Raw genomic sequence first — 22,611 nt, 5'->3', positions numbered from 1 at the left:
CAGAACTGGATTATAGTCGGAAGTGCTCAAACAGGTGAAGCCACACTGTTTTCTCTCCAAGCCTTTGTCCCGCAGTTCTCTCTACCTAGACTGTCCTACTTCCTTCCCCTTGGCCTCCCAGCAAAATCAGCTCAGAGATCACCCCTATCAAGAAGTCTTCCCCAGAGACAACTCTCTCCTTCTGGACTATTTTATCTTGTTACACAATTCTAGCTTATTCTCTCGCAATCCTAGGTCTCTTATGAGAGACTGTGGCTCATAGCAGGCACTCCGTAAATGTTCACTGAACCAAGGGGGAGGCAGAAGGTCAAGGGTAGAGTTGTGAAGGACATCCCATCTGGTGGGAGGCAGAAGAGATGGGAAAGCGTTAGCCATGGCAATCACAGACAGATGACAGGACAGAGACGAACAACTGAAAAGGCTATTGAGATTTCCCAGAAATGTTCTCCCTTTCTCCAACTCCTCTCCAATTTTCCACTCATCCTTCCATGTCTACCTCTTCCTGATGCCTGCCTCTCTTAAAGACATAACGCCTGATGTGTTCCCGGGAAGCGTTCATAACTAACACGTACACAGCATATGAATGTTTACAAAGCGTGTCCACGTGGATCAGTTCCATTCATCCTTCCAACACACTGTGAAGTCAACCAAACAGTTATCGTCTCCATTTTACAGATATGGAAGCAGGTACAAAAGTTAAATGACTTGCCCAAGGTCATAGCCAGTTCACTATATCACAACTAAAACATCGTTCTGTCCAGTTACAAGTGCTTTCACAGCCATAATTGTATTTGCTTCTCCTCAAAAATCTTGTTAGGAGCAGGAAAGTCTTTACTATCCCCAATTTTAATATGAGGAAATTAAGGCCTAGAGACATTAGGCAGCTATCCTATGCCACAGAGGCGGAAAGCGGAAGGGGTTAAGCACAGGTCCTCCAACCCCCGCCAGAGCTCCATGGCATCTCTCCCCAACTCTGCCAGCAGCTACAGCCAGTAGCACTCCATTACCATAAAGCATGACTGTACTAGAAATAATTCCTAACAAACCACAAGAATTCCCCTACCCAAGTGGACACGGTCCTCTTCAAAGAGGTCCCAATAAGACAATACTTAGTCCATCAATACTGTTATTGCTCAAACCATTTTCTAAAATTTGCTACTTTTCTTTTTTCATATATATGTATGTGCATATATATATACACACATATACACACACACACACACACACACACATACACATATATATAAATAAATTATAGAGATGAGGTCTCACTATGTTGCCCAGGCTGGTCTTGAACGCCTGGCCTCAAGCAATTCTCCCGCCTCAGCTCCCAAAGTGCTGGGTTTACAGGTGTGAGCCACTGTGCCCGACCCAATTGGCTAATTTTCAATAGAGCCTGCAGAATATTATTCTCTTGAGTTTCCTGAATAATGATACATTTCCATCCCTTGATAATGATGTTGGATTATTTTGGAAACACAAAACTTCAAAGACGATCTGAGGAAAGATGCAGGAGATGGAGATCTGCGACCCCATTTTCAATCCAGGAGGTTTGCTGCAAGAAACAACAGGGAGTTGCCTGTGTGGCTCACACACACTCTGAAGGTGGCTCTCAACTCCTTCAAACACTTGTGAAGCACGTATTGATAACCCCCAAAGGTTCTGATCTGAAGAATATTCATTGACCACAGAGGTCCAAGTGGGACTGATTTTCAAAGGCTTCTTATTTTGTGGTCACACCTGGCATACTGCCTTTATTTAATCCTAGTTGCCTTCTATATGGTCATCTGGTCTCCTCAGATGACCATAGGTGAGGGCTGTTGCACTTGGTTTTTCTGACTTCAAATCATGAAAGTTGGCTCTTTCCTCTTCATGTTTAAGGCTAAGAAGCAAGAGAGAGTTCTAGGGATACCAAAGGGTGAGGTTGGCAGGAGTCCAACGAGGGGAAGACCAGGTAACAGAGGTCTTTGGAACATGGACTTGAACCCTAGGCAGGGAGCTTGCCCGCTGTCCAATAAAATACCTGGGGGGCAAGGTGCGGGGGATGGGGGTGTTGTTGTCAACACAATGACCAGTGTAAACGGCCACTGGTTTCAGTAGCATTTCTAGAGCTCTCCTGCCCAGACATCAAGCTGTCTGCTTTATAGGTGTTATACTGCACTTATCCATTCTGAGCAGGGCTCTTTCTATTAATAGCCCATTTGACAGATGACAAACTGACCGCACAGAGAGGCTAAATAACCTACCACAGTCCTACAGCTGGCAAGTAGCACTGCTGGGGTTTGAATTGAGACTGTCTGATCCTTCCAAGCCGGGACCTCTGTGGCCTGTGACTGCAACACCAGCAGGGCTCTCATCCACACCCTGGCAAAAGATGACCCCTGAAAAAGTCTCACCACATGGCCGTAATAAAGGTCCTGGTGGCCAGGGAGGTGGCAGGAGTGAAACTCGTCCCTAAGTTGAAGTGTTTCCATCTCCTATCACCCAGAAAAGGAAAATGGAGTGGTTTTCAATTCTAGCCCAACATATGATAATCACTAGTCACAGCCCTGCACAAGGAACATCCCTCCAGGTGACAAGCAGGCATCTCTCTCCTGACTCTTGCTACTCCTTCCTCCAATCTGATTCTTCAGTTCCCAGGTGGAACTGCAGGGCCACCTGAAGAGCTTGACCTTGGCCTCTGCCCTCTTCTTGTCACTTTTCTTCTTCTCCCATCTTCATTTCCCAGCCTATCAGAGACATTAAGGAGAAACTTGCCAACTTATCAAATCCATCTTTGCCTTCAGCACCTTCTCTGCACGGATAGATGGGGGCTCCTGTTATTCAGGGTCTTCAGTGAGGTCAGATCCTCCCTCAAGTCCCCCAAGACATTCCAGGAGTTGGGAACACGGTCTTGCCTCCCTGCCATGCCATCTGACCTGTAAACTTTCCTCAAAAACGTTTACATGACAGGAAAGCTAGAATGAAGTTCAAGTACCTCAGAGCTAAAATATTAAACAAAAGGAAACTGTCCATTTTTAATAGCCTCTGTAGACTTTGCAGATGGTCCTTCCAGCTCCTTAAGAATCCTTGCAACTAGGGCCCCACACCACGTGGTGGTACAGACCCTGCTGCATGACCCTCCATGGTACCTAGAGGAAAATCGACCTCCTTACCATGGTTCTCACGGCCCTGGGTGATCCAGGCACCCTGGCCTTCCTTCTTGCCAATCCTGAGACAAGGCAAACTTAGTCCTGTCTTAGATCATCTGCCCTGGCTGCTCCCCCTGCCTGGAAGGCTCTTGCTGCTATAGGCAGGGGGACGCCATGTGCCAAGTCTCCAGGACAGGAATGAGTTTGGCATGTATTAACAGTTGTCTAGTGTAAGTGGGGAGCAGAGCAAGAGAGGGTGAGAGAGGTGGCCGGTCAGATCCTGCAGGCCTCATATTCCAATTTAGGGGGTCTGGATTTTATTCTAAGTACAATGCAAAGCTCTTGGAGGGTGTTAAGCCTCCAAGTAAGGTTGACCTGAATTACATTTTAAGAAGATCACTCTGGCTTCTCTGAGTATAGATTAGAGAGACAGCATAAGTGGATGCAGAGAACAGAAAAGAGCAGTGGGGAGGAAGAGAGCAGATTCACCATATATTCTGGAAACAGAATCACTTGGAGTTGCCAAAGAAAGAACCACGGTAGTGGGTGAGGAAAGGGGAGGAATGGAGGGTGACTTCTAGGCTTCTAGCTTAAGGAACTAGGTGCACGGTGTTGCTAACTCCCGACACGGGAAGAGGCAGGAATTGACGCAGGGTTAGGGGGTGAGAATCAAAGATTCTGATTCTCTCTGATTTTCCTATTCTTTTTCACCGTCAAACTTTGTCACAGGCAGGCCTTCCATGCCTATCATACAGTAGGCAGGCTTCTTCCTGCACTTTTAGGAGTCCCACTAAACAGCTCAGAATGGAGGCCAGTGGCCTTTCCCCAGACCTCATTCTCCCCAGTCTCCCTCTGCCTTTTAACTCGGATAGTTTCCAGAGGAGAAGACAAGTCAAAGCAGAAAGCAGAAATATGTTAACTTACATGGACCTTCACAGACCTCCACATTTGATGCATAAACCGTGCTACATTCAGATTATCTGCCAATCCACAGCCAGCCTGCAAGTCACCCCCACCTCTCATTGCGCCCTCATGCTGGGCTGGCGTCCCTTCCTCCCCACCATCCACACTGGATGTTCTCCACCCGACTGGAGCTGATTTCCTCTTCCTCTGTGGCTTTAACTACTGCCCCTCAGGGCTGAATTTGGTCCTGGCCTCCCTCTAGTTCAGTTCCACATTCTCAGTCATCCACAGAATACTTCCAAGGGGACATGCAATCTTTACACTGAAAGGCTGAAACTGAAGGAGCCTCTTTAACAGCAAAGAGCTCCTCTCCATTCTTTCCCGTCATCCCCATGGCCAGGCAGTCTAGTACTCCAGCCTTACTCTTTCAAGTGGCACTTGCATCTCTCCCTTTCAATTTCCACTACCTCCACTCTAACCCATGCTCTGTCCTCAGTCTTTCCTCCCAACACATCAATACGAGGCCCAGCAGCATTCCAGCGTCTCTTAAACAACTACGGGGCTGTAGTGGGGGCAGATATGCATGTGGTTCATCTATGAGACCCCAGGTCCAAGCAGAAATGAACAAGCAAACTATGCTCTCCCTGTTCAAAAGCCATCCGGGGCTCCTTGGTGTGGATGGGATGAAGACAAACACCTTAACAGGCCTCTAAAGCCCTCCACAATCAGGTCTAATCCTCCTTTCCAGTCTTGTCTTCAATGATTGGTTGATCTGGGAGCCTAACTGGCCTCTTCAAGTCCTTTTCTCCAGCCTTACTGGCTGTTGATCACCTCCATTTTGAAAAGTCTTGAACTTTTCAACACTTGGGATCTTGCAGATGCCATTCATCCTCCATCTCTTTTATTTATTTATTTATTTATTTATTTATTTATTTATTTTGAGATGAAGTCTCACTTTGTTGCCCAAGATAGAGTGCAGTGGGGCATTCTCGGCTAACTGCAACCTCTGGCTCCCAGGTTCAAGCAATTCTCATGCCTCAGCCTCCTGAGTAGCTGGGATTACAGGCACATGCCACCATGCTCAGCTAATTTTTGTATTTTGAGTAGCAACAGGGTTTTACCATGTTGGTCAGGCTGATCTCGAACTCCTGACCTCAAGTGATCCACCCACCTTGGCCTCCCAAAGTGCTGGGATTACACGCATAAGCCATTGTGCTCAGTCCATCCTTCACCTCTCTGTCTATCCACATCCCAGTCAACTTTCTTTTTTTTTTTTTTTTGAGACAGAGTCTCGCTCTGTCGCCCAGGCTGGAGTGCAGTGGCGCGATCTTGGCTCACTGCAAGCTCCGCCTCCTGGGTTCACGCCATTCTCCTGCCTCAGCCTCCCGAGTAGCTGGGACTACAGGTGCCCGCCACCTCGCCCAGCTAGTTTTTTTGTATTTTTTAGTAGAGACGGGGTTTCACGGTGTTAGCCAGGATGGTCTCGATCTCCTGACCTCGTGATCTGCCTATCTCGGCCTCCCAAAGTGCTGGGATTACAGGCTTGAGCCACCGCGCCCGGCCCCAGTCAACTTTCAAAGTTAAATCAACTCCCCCCTTTCCCACGAAGTCTCCCTGGACTATCCAGCCCCCAGTGGTTTCCACGTCTGCATGCCCATCTCCACCCTCACCATTCCTTTGGTCAGTATGATCTCCCGTGGCATTTCTTCAGTTGTGAATCACTCATGCATCGTTAGTTCGCTTTTTACAATCTTGATGTGTGTGCTCCAACAAGACTGAATGTTCCCTGGGGGCATCACAGACATGCAATACAACCTCATCACCTGGCACGACTCTTCCACATAGCAAGGCTTCCATAAACATTTCCTGATTTACAAATCAGTCCAATTTGACACAAACAGAGACATCTGCCACACTCCAACAAAAGAAGAGTGAAAAACCAGGATAGAAACGTCTTTCTTTCTGTCTATGCCTGATGAATGGTGAGTGGGTAGAAAAGAACATACATAGATGTTCAAATGAAAGCCATTTGACAGCATCTGCATGGAGTACCATTTAACCTCACCTCCTACTGGGCAGGTATTCATAACAACTGCCTCACAATGTCAGCCACTGCTCCACGTTCCCAGGAGAGGGCCTATTAAGAAAGTCACCAATTCATTTCAGCTTGGCTTATAATTAATGCAACAACCTCTAGCATCAATAACCTATGGATTGGCATATGAGTAGGGTATAATTTACAATCTCTATATAAAATGTCATTTTAAAGACTTGTGGCCTTGTCTCAGGCAATTTCAAACAAAATTTTTAAAACATTTTTACTCAATAGGTGTAAAAACTCATTGCCACTGCCATCTCCTCATATTTTCCCCACCCCAACGCTGGCCCCTAATCTCTACAAAAAAGCAAGGCAAGGAATGGAGGGAGGGAGGAGGAAGAATGATGAGCGGGAGAGGATCTTAGAGATGGAGGACAACTGGCACCCCATTTTACAGATGAGAAAACTGAGACCTCCTGATATTGTGGGACAAGTAAATGGATTTGGTCAAAATCTATGTAAATCCTGCTGCCTCCATTTACTGTGTGATCTAACCTCTCCAGGCTACTGTTTCCAGAACTGTAAAAGGCAAATAACATCCCTCACAGGCTTGTTTTGGGGTTAAATGGACAAGGAGTGTGAAGACACTGACCACACATAGGTGCTCAAAGGCCAGGGAGTCAAAAGTCAGACCCCAACTAGTTTCCTTCCTTGTTGCCTCCCCAGGATTCTTGGAAGAGAACATTTACTGCAGCTGAAACCTCCCATTCACACAAAAAGGACGCTGGAGACAGAGGGAAGCCACTGAAGAAGGCAGTAAGTGGCTAACGAAACCGCAACTGCCATCTGTTCTTTGCTTTCTTTCTGAGTGTCTCTGGACAAGGACAAGTTAAACTTCAGGAACACTGTTTTCAGCCAGCTGGGCAGGGCTGCTGGAAGGTAGGAGGGATCACCAGGAGGGCAGAGGCTCTTTCCCCAGCCTCCAGGACAAGGATGCAGAAACTGCCCACCTGGGCAGCAAATACATTTCAGTCTCCCTCAGTCCACAGCATTCAGGTCTCTGGCAAAAAATAACAGTTCAGCCTGTGCACACAGGCTGAGGAAAGCAATAAAAGGGTTCTTGCAAAGTAAAAAGGATGTGGCTTTTAAACACTCATGTACCACAGAGAGTCCCTTGCCCCCTTCCGCCTTCCCCCTTCTATTTGGGACACCCTCCATCAAAGCAAACAGGCTTCTCAGGAATCCCCACTACCACCCGCCGGCAAGCCTCCGCCAGGAGTGAGGTAGCGGCTTTCTGGAGGAAAGCCATTCTCCCTTCCCTGAGGGGCTGCCTCTTGCCCGCTGCACCTTGTAATGGTTCTCCCAGCAGCCAAGCTAAATGACGAAGTTGGCCCACAAAGTTAGAGCAATTCAGGCGACAGCTATTTAACAGTTCAGAAGGGGCTCAGCTCAAAGCACTTCCTTTCCTCTAGGGAGCTGCATTTTTCTAAGATTATTATTTCTTAGGCTGGCTGCTCAGCTACTCAGCGTCATTTCCCCTTTGGGTGGGAAAGTTCTTTCCTTCTGCACTGATTTTCATTATGATTTAAGCCTTCTCTCCCTCTCATCTGCAGATCTCACAATTAAAGCATAGCATATGGATCACAAAATCAAGGCATATAAACTTTGCATTCAGCTTAGAACTGTGGCTCGGAAGTCCTGAGTGGTAGAAAAACACACGCATAAAAAGAAAACCTCTAGGTCTCAGCATCTTGTCACCACTGGCTGAAACATCAGCAATAAACATCAGCTGAACAGCCAGCAGGGTGACAGGTGGGCGCAAAAGCTTAACAATGGCTATATAAACAGGGAGCTGCTCTCCAGGGACTTACAGTCTAATACAGGCAAACAACCCACATAATAGAATGCAAATGTGGTCACTCAGCAATGAGAAGTTGAACTCTGCCAGGAAGAGAAGAGCTGGGAATGGCCCACAGGGAAGAAAAGGCCATCTGTGGCCCTTGCTGCTGACACGAGTGTATTTGGAAGTCCCATGGGCCAGGCCCTGACTACCAGCATCTCCATGGCATGAAGGGGCTGCAGGCAGCTTCCCCAGCAACCAAATGGAGCACGTTACTTGTGAGACTCAGGGCTTGTTAGCAGCAGTAGCATGGCGCCTCCCCAAACACAAAAATGCTGAGGGAGAGCTGGGATGACCATCTGTCAGGGGTGCTGCAGGGGAAGACATCTGCTGCAACAGTGTGGACTGGAGGACCTGTGGAGGCCCTCTCAGCATCGAGACCTTGCTGCCTTGTGAAATAAGTGATAGCATCTAGTGAAACATGAGGGCCAATCCAAAAGGCCCCCAATCCTGGTTATCAGAAAACTCAGACTCACTGAAATCACTGAACTCTGGTTTTCTTATGTGTTGTTTCTTTTTTATCCTTAAATGACACTGTTTGAGCCACTACCAGAAAAACAAGCACAAGTCATGCCTAGATCCTTGGCCATATGAGTAGCTTCTAGCAGCTTCAACAGGTGTTCATTTCATCTCTTCTAATCGCACCTTTCCAACATCTCTTCAGAGATTGGGCCATCGAGCCACTGAAGAGGAGGCACTCCTTGGGTGGTGTCTGTGGGACACCAGGAGACCAGGAGAGCCTACTTAGGTAAGGGAAGGTGTGCACTATTCCAACTACTCTCTTGCTGCTTTCTGGGACTCTCATTCCTTCCAGTACCTCATATACCTGAAGACCCCATCACTCACCTCTGCAAAGGAATCAAACTGGGAAAGCCACAAAGCCAAGACTAGCAGTGCTACCTGCCACACCTGTGAGGGATGTTTGGGTCACATAAGGCCCCAATTCTTACCACCTGAGTCCTGTAAGCTAGCTGCCTCCACTGTCCCTATCTCTGTAATACCTACCTGTCTACGGTCTCTGGAGAGATCCCACCCCTAAGAGAAGGAAAGAGACTCATGTGCCAGCCCCATCCAGCCAGGGCCCCTGCAAGTCAGTGTCCCTCCCACCTATCCCCTAACAATAAGATGTGGGCCATTCAGCTAAGAAAGCCTGACTACTACCCAGAGAAATCTGCCTTCAGCTCTTGGGTGTCTCCTCTGAAATGTTCTCAATTCTCTACACTCTATCTTCTGTTTAGAAAAACTCACAAAATACTACACAGTGTTCCTCAGTTACTTTTCTAGTTGGAGAAAGTTGGGAAATGTGCTGTTTTATGTTCTTGATTCCTTCCCGTGGAACTTAGCAAAACAGTGTATGCTGTAAGTTATCTAAAGTCAGGGTCACTCTGGGATGTGTCTCTTACAAGTCTTCAGAAGCTTATCTCTCCTCTCCCTTTTCTTACTGTTCCTCGGTTTCTCAATCTTATGCTAGTGATTTAAAAATTCACAAAATAAGGCATTTTGCCATAATGGGAATACTGTTGAATATGAAATTGAGTTTTTACAGGAGAACTTGATTTTTAAAAATCCAAACTTTTTCTTATTTAACTCTAAGAAGCACCTCTAGGTTGGAGGAAGCAAGCTAATTCATGTGCCAGAAAGTCTGCATGATATGAGAAACTTAAATGAATTGTCAATTACGCAGACAAAAACCTCAACTTTCAGGGAAACTCCAAATCAATGTCCAGTGTTGCAAGCAACCCAGCTTCTTTGAATAGCCGGGACAGAGCATATGCCCTGTGTCACTCACAGGAAGGCAAAGGCTAACACCACCACGTTGCTGACTTTGTTCAAAGCACTTTCCATTTATTTTTACTTTCATTTTGTCACATCATCACTAGGAGGCTAGAAGGAACAGGCATCATCACTTCCATTTCACAGATGGAGAAAGTGAGCTCAAAGAGACAACATTCCCAAGGTCATAATGGTATTATGGTTAGAATTCCACTCAGTCTGTGACATATTTTTCCAGATCATAAGAAAGAACTGGACACAAAGGTAGCAGGGAGGAGAGGTCAGTTCCTTCTCTCTGCGTGGAATGGGCAGTGGCTATCACGGAGCAACAGTTCATTGGGAAAGGAAAGGGGAGGCAGGAGGCTCAGGGATGGTCCTGTATCAGCCTGTGCCTTGTAGGGGTTCAACCATGCAACCCCAACCGGGGTTCCTTTGCTTTTAAGTCGAACCAGTAGAGCGTTTCGTTTCAAACTACCTACATCCTTTGTCCTTTACAATATCGCGTGCTAGAACCCCTTAAAAAATCAATTATTTAGATGAGAAAGTCGAGCCCTGTACCTGAAGAGGCCAGTTCTATATAGCGGAAAAAATGAAACTGGGGACAGGCTGACCAGATATCAGAGGTGAGAGATGCTTTGGAGCCTTTTTCCCTTTTGCTTTCCTTTCCTTTCCATTTTCTTAAAGTGGGGTGGAAGAGATACAGGGTACCCCATAGGAAATAAGTTTTCTTCCAAAGGGTTGAGGGAGAACGGGATGGTCACACCCCTCAGTCCAGCCAACGGCGAAAGCGTCCCTCCCTACCCGCCGACCCTCAAGGTCCCGCACACGCCGGGCGAGGAGCCCCCACCCTGGGTCGCGCGGCGCGGAGGGGCCTACGGCTGGGGATACGGCCCGGGGCGCGCCCACGCCCCCAGCCCAGGCTGGCCCGGCGCCAGGTTCCCGGCTCTCACTCACCCGCGCTCCCGCCTCTGGGGGCCCGGCCGGAGGGTCCCCGCTGTGTCGCGGCGCCCGGCTCCGGTGCCCTGTGGCTGGGGCCGGGGGTCGCGGGCCCGCGGCGCTCCCGGAGCGGCGTGGGCGGCGGCGGCGGCGGCGGCTCGCGCTCCGGGCGGCGCTCCAGCTGCAGCTCCAGCCCCGCGCCCGCGAGGGGCGCGCGGCGGACCGGGGAAGGCGGCGGGTCCCGCGTCCCGGGGGCCGCCGGCGGCAGCAGCAACAGCGGCAGCAACAGCAGCAGGAGCAGCGGCGGCCACCGCGAGGCGCGCGGTGAGGCCATGGTGACGGCGCCCGCCCGCGCTCACATGCCCGGCGCGCGGGGCGGGCGCGGGGCGGCCGTGGGGCGAGGGCAGCGGGCAGCGGGCAGCGGGCGGCGGGGGCCGCGCGGGGCCGGGGAAGTGAGCAGAGTGAGGCTGCGAGAGCGCTCCCCCGCCTCAAAAGTTGTCGGGAGCCGCGGGAGGGCGGCCGGGGGCCGGGCGGGCTGGGCGGAGGCGGCCCGCGGCGCCGCTACATGCTAATTAGCCCGGGCGGGTCGCTGGCGGGCGGGCGGCTCCTCCTCGGTTGACATCACCGGCCCCGCGCGGCGGGCCCGGGGGCGGGGAGAGGGCAGGAAGGGGGCTGGGGCCCGGCGCCTGGAGAGCGGCCCGGCCCGGGACAGGGGGATGAGGTCAGCGGAGCCACGGTGCTGCAACTTTTGTCACACACATGCTCCGCATAGAGTCTTCTGAATCGGGCACCACTTTCCCAACTCCTTAAACGCACAAGAAGTAGGTGAAAAGCAGGTCCTGGGTAATGTGATTAGCACCAGACTAGATTATCCCAAATGCTTTGATAGGAGAGAGAAAGGGAACGGTCCCCTGGTCCCCAGCCCGCGCTGTCACCGCCCTTAATTGATTTGAAGTGTCCCCACTCCCACCCCCACTTCCCCTTCTTCAGGCCCCAGGGCTGGTGATGAGCTCGTGTTTGCCAAACCTAACACCTCACCCTCCGGCCAACGCGAGCATCCGAGTATCCCCCACGCCCTCTCAAGCTTGGATGCTGTTCCCATCCGACCACTGCCTTTGGCTCACACCAGAGTTCTGCAGAGATGTCACCGCGAGGACACCCAAACAGGCTGCAGGGAAAAGAAAACTGTGAATTCAGGCAGGCTAGGGCAAACTCATCATCAGGAAAAGAGCTGTAGATCGCAAATTAAACCAAATGATGCCCAGAGATCACAGAATTTTAAATGGAAACCTTTGGGGAAAGATTCAAAGATTTCATGTGAACAAATTTTCTTGGTAAATAAAGTTCCATTTGTTTCCATAACCACTCCCTCCCCAGTAAATGAATAATAAAATGTCTAAAGTTTAGGACTGTAAGCCTCCTCAGTAAGTGAAGAAAGAGGGGCTCAAATGGGAAAATAACTTGCTCAAGATTCTGAAGGTAGACCCGAAGACGAAATGATTGATCTGTGAATGACCATGTGATATTGTTAATTCTGGTCTCCTAATTCACAGTTTGCAATAATGTGCAAACAGAAACAAATAGTATTGCAACAGACACAAATGTTGCAGCTCCTTGGGGATCTTGCCGGTTCTGTTGGGGGCCCCTGTCTGACAACCAAATGCTCATGAAAATATGAGTATGCACCTCACTTTCAGGCCTGGCTCTCCATCCCATTTCTCTGCTCTTCTCTGTTTCTCTGTCTCCAGATCTCCATGACCCACCTCCAGGAGAATGAGATCGTGGTGTTCAGGGCAGCTGCAGATGGGCCTAGGCCCACTTTCTGGTGACTCAGTACAAGTGAGTCATTTGGCAAAAAAAACATAAAGGAGGTTGTGTATAAACAAACTCACCTTAAATGAGGGAATGAGGAGTAAAGATTTGGTTTTATTTTGTTTTGTTTTTAAACAAACTAGTTTTCCAGGGCTCTCACACAGAACTTCCAGGTCTCTCCAAGAAAGTACTAAACAATAACCCCCCTGAAACTGACTTGGTTTGCTCTCATGGCCTGAGCTCAACTTCTCTGGATGCTGCTCTCACAATAACAGGCAGGACTGCACAGCTGCCCAGACCCAGTCAGACAAGCCCCAACAGACTAGGACTGTGCTCAGAGGTTCTGTTCACTGCCACTCCCTTCCCTCCAAGGAGACCATGTCACATAGTATTGGTTGCACTCCCAGGCGAGCAGGAAGGTTTAAGGGTAGAATGGCCCTTACAGGCTTCTCGTGTGGATTCAGGGATCCTATGAGAGAATCTGCCTTCTCTACTAAGACCCAAGGAGTAAACATGTACCTGCCACCTCCCCACAATCCTCCCCCACTCCCCCAATCCCTCCCCACTTTAAGTACCACAGGTTTATCTCTCTAATCTTCTCTCTGCCTTCTAAGAGAAATGACCAAGTTCAGGGTAACTACCAACTAGAAAGGGCTTAACCAGCAGATTAGGGGAGGGACACACAGGGAGAACTTGGAAAGATTGATCATGGTGTAGATGGATTCCAGCTCTTTTTCTTCTCCTCCTAGGGCAGAACAAGAGAAAACAGCAAAACAGCAAGAGAGCTGGAGGCAGTATAGAACCTTGGAAAGAACAGTTGACTTGGAGCTAGAGCCCTTGCTTCTTTTCTGCCCTTTACCACTGTTTAATTGTGTGATCTGGGCCACAGTTTCCAATCTCTAAAACAAAGATGGTCCTAGATGATTGCTGAGGAGAGTTCTAGCTCTAATGTTTTAGAGTTCAGTAAAGAACTTCCGGCACAGTAGCAAGGATGTATGAAATAGGTATCTCCCATCCAAGTACTGACTAGACTCAAGCCTGCTTAGTTTCTAAGATCAGAAAAGATCAGGCACTGTAGGGTGGTACGGCCATAGACTAAAACAATTATCTAAGAACATTTGTAGTGTTTCCTTCCCAGGGATTGAAAATCCAGACAAGATTCTTGATCATCTCAGATAGCTTGAGAGGTCCTATCTGGAGCCAGGGTCATAAATCAGATGACTTCTCAGACCCTTTCCAGCCCTGGGAATCTGTTGATCTAGGATAAAACAGCTGGGAAGACAGCTCAGAACAAATTCAAGGACTGAGTGAGTTAACAGGCATTCCTGACCTCTCCACAGGTAGGAGTGGGGGCACCCCAATGTAATTGACAGTGAAATCAGCAGGGAGCCCAGTGTCTTTGCCACCTGAAACTTCATCTAGTCAGAGCTTTTGCCAGGGCTTTCCTGCCTCTACTTGTGTTAGTCGGACTAGGCTAGGCTGTAGTAATAAATAGGCCACCCAGATGCAGCAGCTTAACACCATATGTGTTTCATTCTTGTTCCCTTGACGGCCTTAGACACTGATGTTCAGCTCAAAAGGCTGCGTGAAGAAGCTGTCCCATTGAGCTGATCATCAGTGTGTAAGGCTGTTAAAGGAACAGGAATCCACATTATGAATCCACGTTATGGTGGGTCTATCATACCCTGCTATGGCTTCCAAAGTTGCTCTGGAAATTGGCATCCCAGTCAGCCAGAGGTGAAAAGAACGTGGTGGTGTGAGCAGAGGAGGTTTTGGTGGGCCCGGTCTGGAAGTACCTCATCTCCTCTTACATTCCACTGGAGAGAGCATGGACACATGGCTCACCCAACTGCACAGGAGGCTGGGAAATGTAGTCTAACCACAGAGGCAAAGAAGGAGAGAAGGGATTTGGGTAGACCGCTAACAATCTCTGCCCTACCTCTAGATATCAGTAGAGCAGGTAAAGAAAGGGAGAGTAAAAAGATTCATCTTTTGGTCTCCGTTTCCTTCTTTATGAGGATGTTGAATCAAATGATCTCTCAAGGCCACCTAATCTAACATTCAGTGGTATGAAGGGGCCATGAAATGTCCTTCCACATCAAAATGAACAAACTGTACAGGTTCCTGCCACAGCGGATCTGCGGCTTGACTGGTAGACTGAACAGAGAGGACCTTGGGTTCTCTCTAAGTTCTGTTCAGAAGCTATTCTCATTCCTTGGCCAGGTCGGGTGATCTCTATTGATCTGTCTCCTTAGCTGCCCAGTGGGGAGAAAAATCGTTTCCCTCTGCTGCCTCTTGGGGTTGGTCTGAGGATGTGATGAGATCACTGCCCAGAAGGCACCAGGAACTCTTCTGACTAAAGTGGTCTGCATGGTGCCCTTATTGTAGCCAGAGCCTTTTCTAACACTGCATTCTAACCTGGCCCCACAGTGTGCCCAGTTCCTGAGGATGGTGCCTGTGCAGGATTTGTGGTCACATAGGTTGGCATTGCCATGGCTGGGATGCAGTGGCAGATGCATAGCAGTAATGTCCCAGGGACGCTCAGGACTCTGGTACCTGGGGGTACCTGAGGGCTGACAGATCAGTTAATAGACACCTGGATTGAGCTCCACCTAGGGACAGGTAGGTTGGGCCCAGGGATCAGTGTCTCCACTAGGGCATCTGGTGGCTTCTCTGTTATCTGCTCATCATCCTATTAAACCCTGAGTCTGTTTACTCATCCTCTCATCTGCTTGTTCCCTCCCACTCTTAATCTACAAGGTGCTTTCTGGGATGCTCTGTGCTTTATTCATCTTTATATCCTCAGAATCCAACATAAGACTTTCTTTTATTTAGTCATTCAACAAATACTTACTGAGTGACTGCACTGTGCCCGGCACTATGCTGAGTGCTGGGCAAGTCTGTGACATTATAGAGCTTAAGGGTTTGAAGGAGACAGACAGTAATTAGAAGAGTATAAATGTAAACTTGTCATGTGTAAGTGCCTGAAGGAGAGCACTCAGGAGGGTGTGTTGGGTTTTCCCATGGACATGAAATCCCATGGACATGAAATTGAACCCTGATCTGAAAGCTGTGTAGGCTGTTAACCAGGCAAAGCAGACTGGGGAGAGGATGTACAAGGCCCCTGAGACAGGAGGAAGTAGGATACATGGAAAGGACTGGAAGAAAGCTATTGTGACTGAGATAGAGAGTGAGGAAGAGCATGGAAGGAGGTAAGCCTGGAGATTTGATAGGAACTAAATCAGGGAGACCTAACAGTTCATTTTAAGGATTTGTTTATTTATTTTAAGAGTTTAAGGAAGTCATTATAAAGTGTTAAGTAGAGAAGGTAGAGTACGGTGAAGGTGGAGGAGAGGAGGGGGAGATAAGGGATGAGGGGTGACATAATTTGGGATTGGAAATCGTCATTCTAAGATGATAAGAGGATAATGATAAGAGGAATAATATGATAAGAGGAATAATTTAGAAAGAAACAAGAACTGATGCCTGGAGTCTTGGAGTCCAAGAGGAAAGTGATAATTCTTGGATAAGGGTAATAGAAGTGAATTCAGAGGAAAATATGGATTTGAGAGATTGCAGTAGGTAAAATCCACCAGACATGTTGATGGACATGGAAGATGAGGGAGAGAGAGAGTGGCAAGGTTTCTCAGGTTTCTGGTTTGCATGATTGGATGGATGGTGGTACCATTCACAAGGAGAGGGAACGGTGGACAAGAACTATTTGAATCTGCAGAGTTGGAGCTGAGGGGAGAGGTCCCAGTTTAAGGTTTGTAGTACAAGGGGATGGGATTACGTAGGGAAGAGAGTACCATATTCAGAGAAGACAGGCTGAAAATGAGTCCTGGGGAACACAACATGAAATGGCTGGGAGAGGAGGCTGAGCCAGAAAAAAGACTGGAAAGGGGCCACTGAGAGATAGGAGAAAACCCAGGAGAAGGTGACATCACCCCAGCAAAGGGAAGGAGATCCTGGCTCACAGTGTGCAACGCTGCCGAAAGGTCAAGTGAGGTGAAGACTGAAAATAGCCATTCGTTTTAGCAACATGGAAATCACCAGTGATCCTAAGAAAAGTGACTTCAGAGGAGTGTTCAGAGCACAATCCACACGGAGAACAGTGGGAGGAGTGAGAGCCGAGGAAGTCGAACTGGTAGAGATAACATTTCAAGAGAGTTTGGCTCTGAAGTGGGAGAGTGAGCTGGGACAGTAACTACAGGGGAATGAGTAGAGGGGAGTTCTTGTTTTTAGGGGGAACATTTGGACGTGGAAATGGTCTGTGTGGGAGGGAGAAAGTCAAAGGTGATGGGATAAGGTTTCTGAGAAGCAGGACGGGATGGAATCCTAGCCCAGGTGGACGGACTGGCCTGGGAAGAGGAAAAGAGGAGAGCATGGGGTACTGCAGGGCCTGGACTTCCCTCTGAGACTTCCGTTTTCTTGGTAAACTAGGAGACTTGACTTGTAAGAGAGGCTACTTGCTGTGAGTGGAGGGAACGAAGGGGCAGGCATGAGGGATTTAAAATTCTGAGAAACACCAACGTGTTCTTTTCCTAGGGCTGCTGTAACAAAGTCCCACAAACTGGGTGGCCTAAAACAACAGAAATGTATCCTCTCACTGTTACGGAGGCTGGAATTCTGAAATCAAGATGTCAGCGGACCCGTCCTCCCTCTGAAGGCTCCAGGAGAGAGCTCTTTTCTGCCTCTTCCTAGCTTTGGCGGTGGTTGGCAATGCTTGCTGTTCCTTGTCTTGTGGCCCCTGCCTCCATCATCATATGGTCTTCTTCCCACTGTGTGCGTCTGTCTTCACATGGTCTTCTTAGAAGACACTGTTACTGGATTTAGGACCCCCTATAATCCAGTCTGATCTCATTTTATTCACATCTGCAAAGACGCTATTTTCAAATAAGGTCACATTCACGGATACCAGAAGTTAGGGCTTGAACATATCTTTTGGGGAGACATAATTCTATCCATTATCATTAAGACATTTAGAAACAGTTGTAGAGAGGGAGAGAAATGTCCCAGCATGCCCAGCCCTGTCACGGGCCCGTGGGGACTGGTGAAGATAAACCAATAATGAGAGTACGCTGCAGCATCAGCTGCTCTCCCACTTGCTCCCCTCTGCTCACTGGCATCCTTGGGCAGAGCTGGGGCACCCCAGCTCTCTCCTGCTGCAGGGCAGGTTTCCCTCCCACAAGAATGGAACCTTCTGACCTCTCTTGACTCCTCCTCCCTTCCTGCCTCAGCCTCCATCTCTACCTCCCGTTCAGTCCCTTTCTCTGCCCCAAGGTACATGAAGAACTCTTGCAGACAGGAGCTGCAGAGCTGGCCCCACAGCACCAGAGACGTCATAGAAGAGCAGAATTCCAACCCTTCATGGCACATGGGCTACATCTACACTATTTTGTTCAGAGCTCCAAGAAGCAGGTGTGTTGGGATTTTCACCAAAGAATGAAAGGAATAAACCCATCTCCTTATTTTTTAACCCCCTAGAAGAAGACTTATTCTCTCCTTTCTGGAATGTCAGAAACAGTGTCATTTTGTCCAGGCTGCATTGACCTCTTTGCTGGACCCTGAGCATAGGGAGCCCTTGCTGCTTCTCCACCCACCAGTGCTGAGCTCCAGGGGAGTTTGCCTTGCAGGTCCAAGGTGAGAATATAAACACTGCAATCCCTCTGAAAACTGGCTGGAACCTCCTCCAGGGAGGAAGGGTTGCTCATGGGCTGGCCAGGCTCCCAAACATCATACGCAGCAACTCGGAGCTCCAACTTAACACAGCTTGGGGCAGGTCCTTAAATGACCTTCCGTTTCTTGTCTGCCCATCTGAGAGGACCATTCCATTCCAAACAACATTCCTTTGATAAAAATTGGTTACACACCGTAAACATCAATGAGCCAGGAACATTCTCCAGTGCAACAGGATTCTGATAAAGCAGTCCTATTTTGCAAAACCTTCCAGTGTGAAACATCCTCCCCACAGCAAGCAGGGAAATTCCTGGGATGCCACAACACTGGGCAGAGTGTCCAGGGCCCCAGGGAAGGAGCGGAACGTCTAGAGGTGGAGCTCCCATTGTGGGCAGAGGGACCTGGGTTTTCAATCATCTGTTCATCAATCACTCACTCAACAAATATTTGCCAAACACGTCCCAAGCGCCAGGCTCTGGTGGAGTCACTGGAAACACGGTGTTTCCACATGACTGCAAAAAGCAGCGATGATTTCCTCTCCTCACACAGTCCAGGTTGACAGTCAGGGGCAATATCCACACGCCTCTCTACCTCACTCACTCTGTGAATCTGGATGTATTCTTCCCCTCCAGCCCCCTCGGCCCTCATTCTGCTGGCTTTTCTGTTGTCGCTTTCTGTTTGCAGGTGTCTCTTCTTGAGCCTGTTTCTGGGTCTCAGTCTCTATTCTTCAAGTCTCCCTTTGTGTCACCAAGTGCCTCCCGGCCCAGCCACTCCTCTACCTCTCCATCAGTCTGCCTTTCTTCCAATCAAGTCATCCCCATTTTTTTTCTCCTTCCCTCTTCTGTTTCTTCTCCTTAAGTGACTGTTGACACAGAACTAAATACATTTTTCTTAGGCTTGTGGAATATACTTTCACATTCTCTGGTGTTTAGTTCTAAAATTGATTGAAAAATGTTTGTAGTCTTCAGTGTTGTCTGATTTTCTTATAACAGTATGTGTAGTTCTCTAAAACTGTTCTTTAAAATATGATGCCTATATTAGTCCATTTTCATCTTGCTGTGAAGAAGTACATGAGACAGGGTAATTTATAAAGAAAAAGAGGTTTAATGAACTCATAGTTCCACATGGCTAGGGAGGCCTCACAGTCATGGCAGAAGGCAAAGGAGGAGCAAAGTCACGTCTTACAAAGTCACGTCTTACATGGTGTCAGGCAAAAGAGCGTGTGCAGGAGAACTGCCCTTTATAAAGCCATCAGATCTTGTGAGACTTACTCACTATCATGAGGACAGAAAAACCCAACCCCATTATTCAATTGCCTCCCACTGGGTCCCTCCCATGACACACGAGGATTATGGGAGCTACAATTCAAGAAGAGATTTGGGGGGGGACAAAGCCAAACCATATCAATGCCTGTGGGAAAAAGTGCCCATGAAATGCCAAAAACATGCAGAGCTCCAAGAATCTCACTTACTGAATACAACTTGTGTAGCCACATCTCGGACTAAAAGATGCTTATGTTGCCGTTCAATATTCTCCTCCACATGTGTCACCACTGCCCTGATTTCTCTCAGCATGGATTTCTGTCTTTGATAAAAGACCAAATCCCTGGTTTTGTATTTTATGGAAGTGAAATGCAGTCATATGGATTAGTTGGGTCTAGCTTCTACTGTCCAGGGCTTCACTCACTTTGTTGCATGTAGGCATGGACTCTTCGTTGTCCTTGTGCGGTGGTGGCCATTGTGGGGCTATCCTGCAATTTACTTTCTCTTCTATTGTTAATAGGTATTAGGGTAGTTTCCATTTGCAGCTGTTACAAATACGCTGTGGTTAAAATTCATGTACATGTCTTTTAATGGCATGTGTTACTGTTATAATCAGGAAAGAAAAAAGAAAACTATTTCTATTTGGAAAGATGGGGATGGCCAAGTGGAATGTTTTCATAAAAGGACTCTGGAGTAGGAGACAGAACACAAGTCTTCATTCTGGCTTCTCCATTCTCGATTCTACAACTTTGGGCCAATCAGTCAACCTCAGTGAGTTTCAGTTTTCTTATCTGTAAAATATGAACAGTAATGCCTGTCATTGGTAGGCATTACTACCTCACAGGGTAACTGTAACAATCAAATGAGATGATGGACATGAGGAAAAAAAAATTTTTAAGGTATCATGCAAAAAATAATGGCCAGGTGTGGTGACTCATGCCTGTAATCCTAATGCTTTGGGAGGCTGAAGCAGGAGGATTTCTTGAGCCCAGGAGTTCAAGACTAGCCTGGGCAACATAGTGAGACTCTATCTCTATAAAACTAAAATGAAATAAAAATTAGGCATGATGGCATGCACCTGTAGTCTCAGCTACTTTGGAGGCTGAGGCAGGAGGATCACTTGAGTCCAAAAGTTCAAGGTTACCGTGAGCCATGATCATGCAACTGCACTTCAGCCTGGGCAACAGAGCAAGACCCTGTTTAATAATAATAATAACAATAATAATAATGTATTGTATTTATTTCTCTTATTAAAGAAAAATTTAACAGCAACAATGTGATGCTCTTGATTTATCTGTTTTAAATTTTGAACTTGTGACTTTCATTAGACATGAGAGCTCCTGAATCCCTGATCCACTGTGGGCCACGAAAGAGAAATGTCTCAAAATGTCCAATCTCCAAAGGTCTATGTTTAGCATGAGCAAGTGGGAACATGTGGCCTGTGCCATGTTTTTCCCCTTCCAGGTGGTCCTTGTCTCGCATTAGCTGGGGACTCCTGGTCTAGATGAGCAACGGAAAAACCGACTGAATGAGCTGTAAAGGACCTTAGGGGTAGACTCCAGCCCCTCAAGGGAAGCCATGTACCCACAGAGGATGCACAGAAGGCCAGGTCTGGACCTGTCTTCAGACAGCAGCCAGTGCCTCATCCTCTACCTTACACTGCCCAGCCTCATATAGCAAGGATCTGACGAGAGTGTGGGTAGGAGACAGGACTCCAAGTCTGACGACCATCAGAGCCAATCTAAGACTCTTCACTCTCCACCAGCATGGATCATCTGTTAGTTTATGGAGTCTGTTGGAGTCCACACACTGGTGAAGATAGGCAGGGCGCCCTCCCACCCAAGTTCTTCCTCCTCATCCACCCAAAACAAACCTAGTGTCCTGAGGCTCATGCCCTGAAATGTGTTGTTTCCTCAGGCCTTGCCAAGATGGTTTCTACAAGGGGAGACCTTGAGCAGCCAGCCCACAGATTCTTTGTGATTACCCATCACACCGGCAGCCCTGCGCTCAGTGCTCTGGGGATACAAAGCTACAGGCTCCCTGCCCTTGGGGCACTCCCACCTGGGTGAGGGGAGAAGTATAGCCTGAATGACAGAGAGTGATATGAGTGAGGAAGGGTCTACAGTGCAAGGGAGCTCTGAGGATGAGCAACATGTGAGAGGGGTTCTGAGGCAAGAGCTCCTGAGAGCCTCCTGGGGAGACAGAGAAATGAATGAGAGCCTTGAAAACTACATGAAACTGGCGATTCTCAGCCCTGGCTGGACATCACACGTGCCAGGGGAGCTTTCACAAAATGCCAGTGCCTGGAATCCCCCTACTCCATCACAATCACTGGCTGTGGGGCCTGGACATCAGTATTTTTCCAAAGCTTCCCAAGTGGGTCTAATGTGCGGCCACACCTAGAACTGAAACTTACTGCACTAGGAAACAGAGACTCAGTGTAGGCTTTCAGCAGCAGAGGGACATGATCAAAGGGTTGCTCAAGAAACATTTATTGAAGGGAGAGGGCCAAGGCTGAAAAACTACCTATTGGATACTATGCTGACTAGTTGGGCAATGAGATCCTGAGAAGTCCAAACCTCAGCATCACACAATATACCTATGTAACAAACCTGCACATGTGCTTCCTGAATCTAAAATAAAATGTTTAGAAGAACATTTAGTGAGCACCTACTCTGGCTATCCAAAGATGAAGAAGATATGTCCTGGACACAACAATATATGTAAGTGCCTGCCCTTGTCCAGCCAACAGATTAGGAGAAAAAACTGGATCCATAAATATGTGTGATGTAAGGGAAGTTATTTCACGTAAGTATGAGCCAAGTGCTCTAAGGACATTGAGAGTTGCTAGAGAAAGCATTCTTAGAGATATTAGAACTCTTTCCTCAGAGATGTTTAGGAGTTTCCCAAGCAAAGAAAACGGAGGAGAACATTATAAATGGAAGACAGAGTACTACACAGGTGCTGAGTCCTATGGGGACCAGGTGTGCTCAGGGAATATTGGGAGAGGGGGACAGGAGGCTGGAAAGAATGGGGAAGGTAAACGCCAAGGGCCTGAATTCTATCTGAGCTCTCAGTATTTGAACAATGAGACAGAGTAGGCAGATCAGAAAAGAGAGAGGAAGGTAGACCAGTTAGAAGCCCAGGTAGTGATTCAGATGTAAGGTGATGAAGGGC

At 48.1% G+C, this 22,611-nt stretch overlaps 1 protein-coding gene and 1 long non-coding RNA gene across 6 annotated transcripts in view; one reads left to right on the top strand and one right to left on the bottom strand.

Annotated features, from left to right (window-relative positions):
- HEG1 (heart development protein with EGF like domains 1) overlaps nucleotides 1-11,237 on the bottom strand; it is a 90,008-nt gene extending 78,771 nt beyond the window's left edge. For 2 of the 5 annotated variants that reach the window (XM_033210962.1, XM_033210963.1), the window contains exon 1: nucleotides 10,700-11,237. In XM_033210962.1, coding sequence (XP_033066853.1) covers nucleotides 10,700-11,015 — 316 coding nt within the window. In that variant the 5' untranslated portion in view covers nucleotides 11,016-11,237. The remainder of the gene's footprint in view (nucleotides 1-10,699) is intronic. The other 3 variants (XM_033210959.1, XM_033210964.1, XM_033210961.1) reach the window with 2 other exon arrangements.
- LOC117083382 lies at nucleotides 9,996-20,403 on the top strand. Its single transcript, XR_004437061.1, has 3 exons — nucleotides 9,996-10,368; nucleotides 12,430-12,520; nucleotides 13,243-20,403. It is a non-coding gene; the product is annotated as an uncharacterized LOC117083382 (long non-coding RNA).
- Nucleotides 20,404-22,611: the final 2,208 nt, after the last annotated feature.

Source organism: Trachypithecus francoisi, unplaced genomic scaffold (assembly GCF_009764315.1).
Source record: "Trachypithecus francoisi isolate TF-2019V2 unplaced genomic scaffold, Tfra_2.0 Lachesis_group0, whole genome shotgun sequence".
NCBI lineage: Eukaryota > Metazoa > Chordata > Mammalia > Primates > Cercopithecidae > Trachypithecus > Trachypithecus francoisi.
This window is presented reverse-complemented; position numbering and strand designations above follow the sequence as displayed.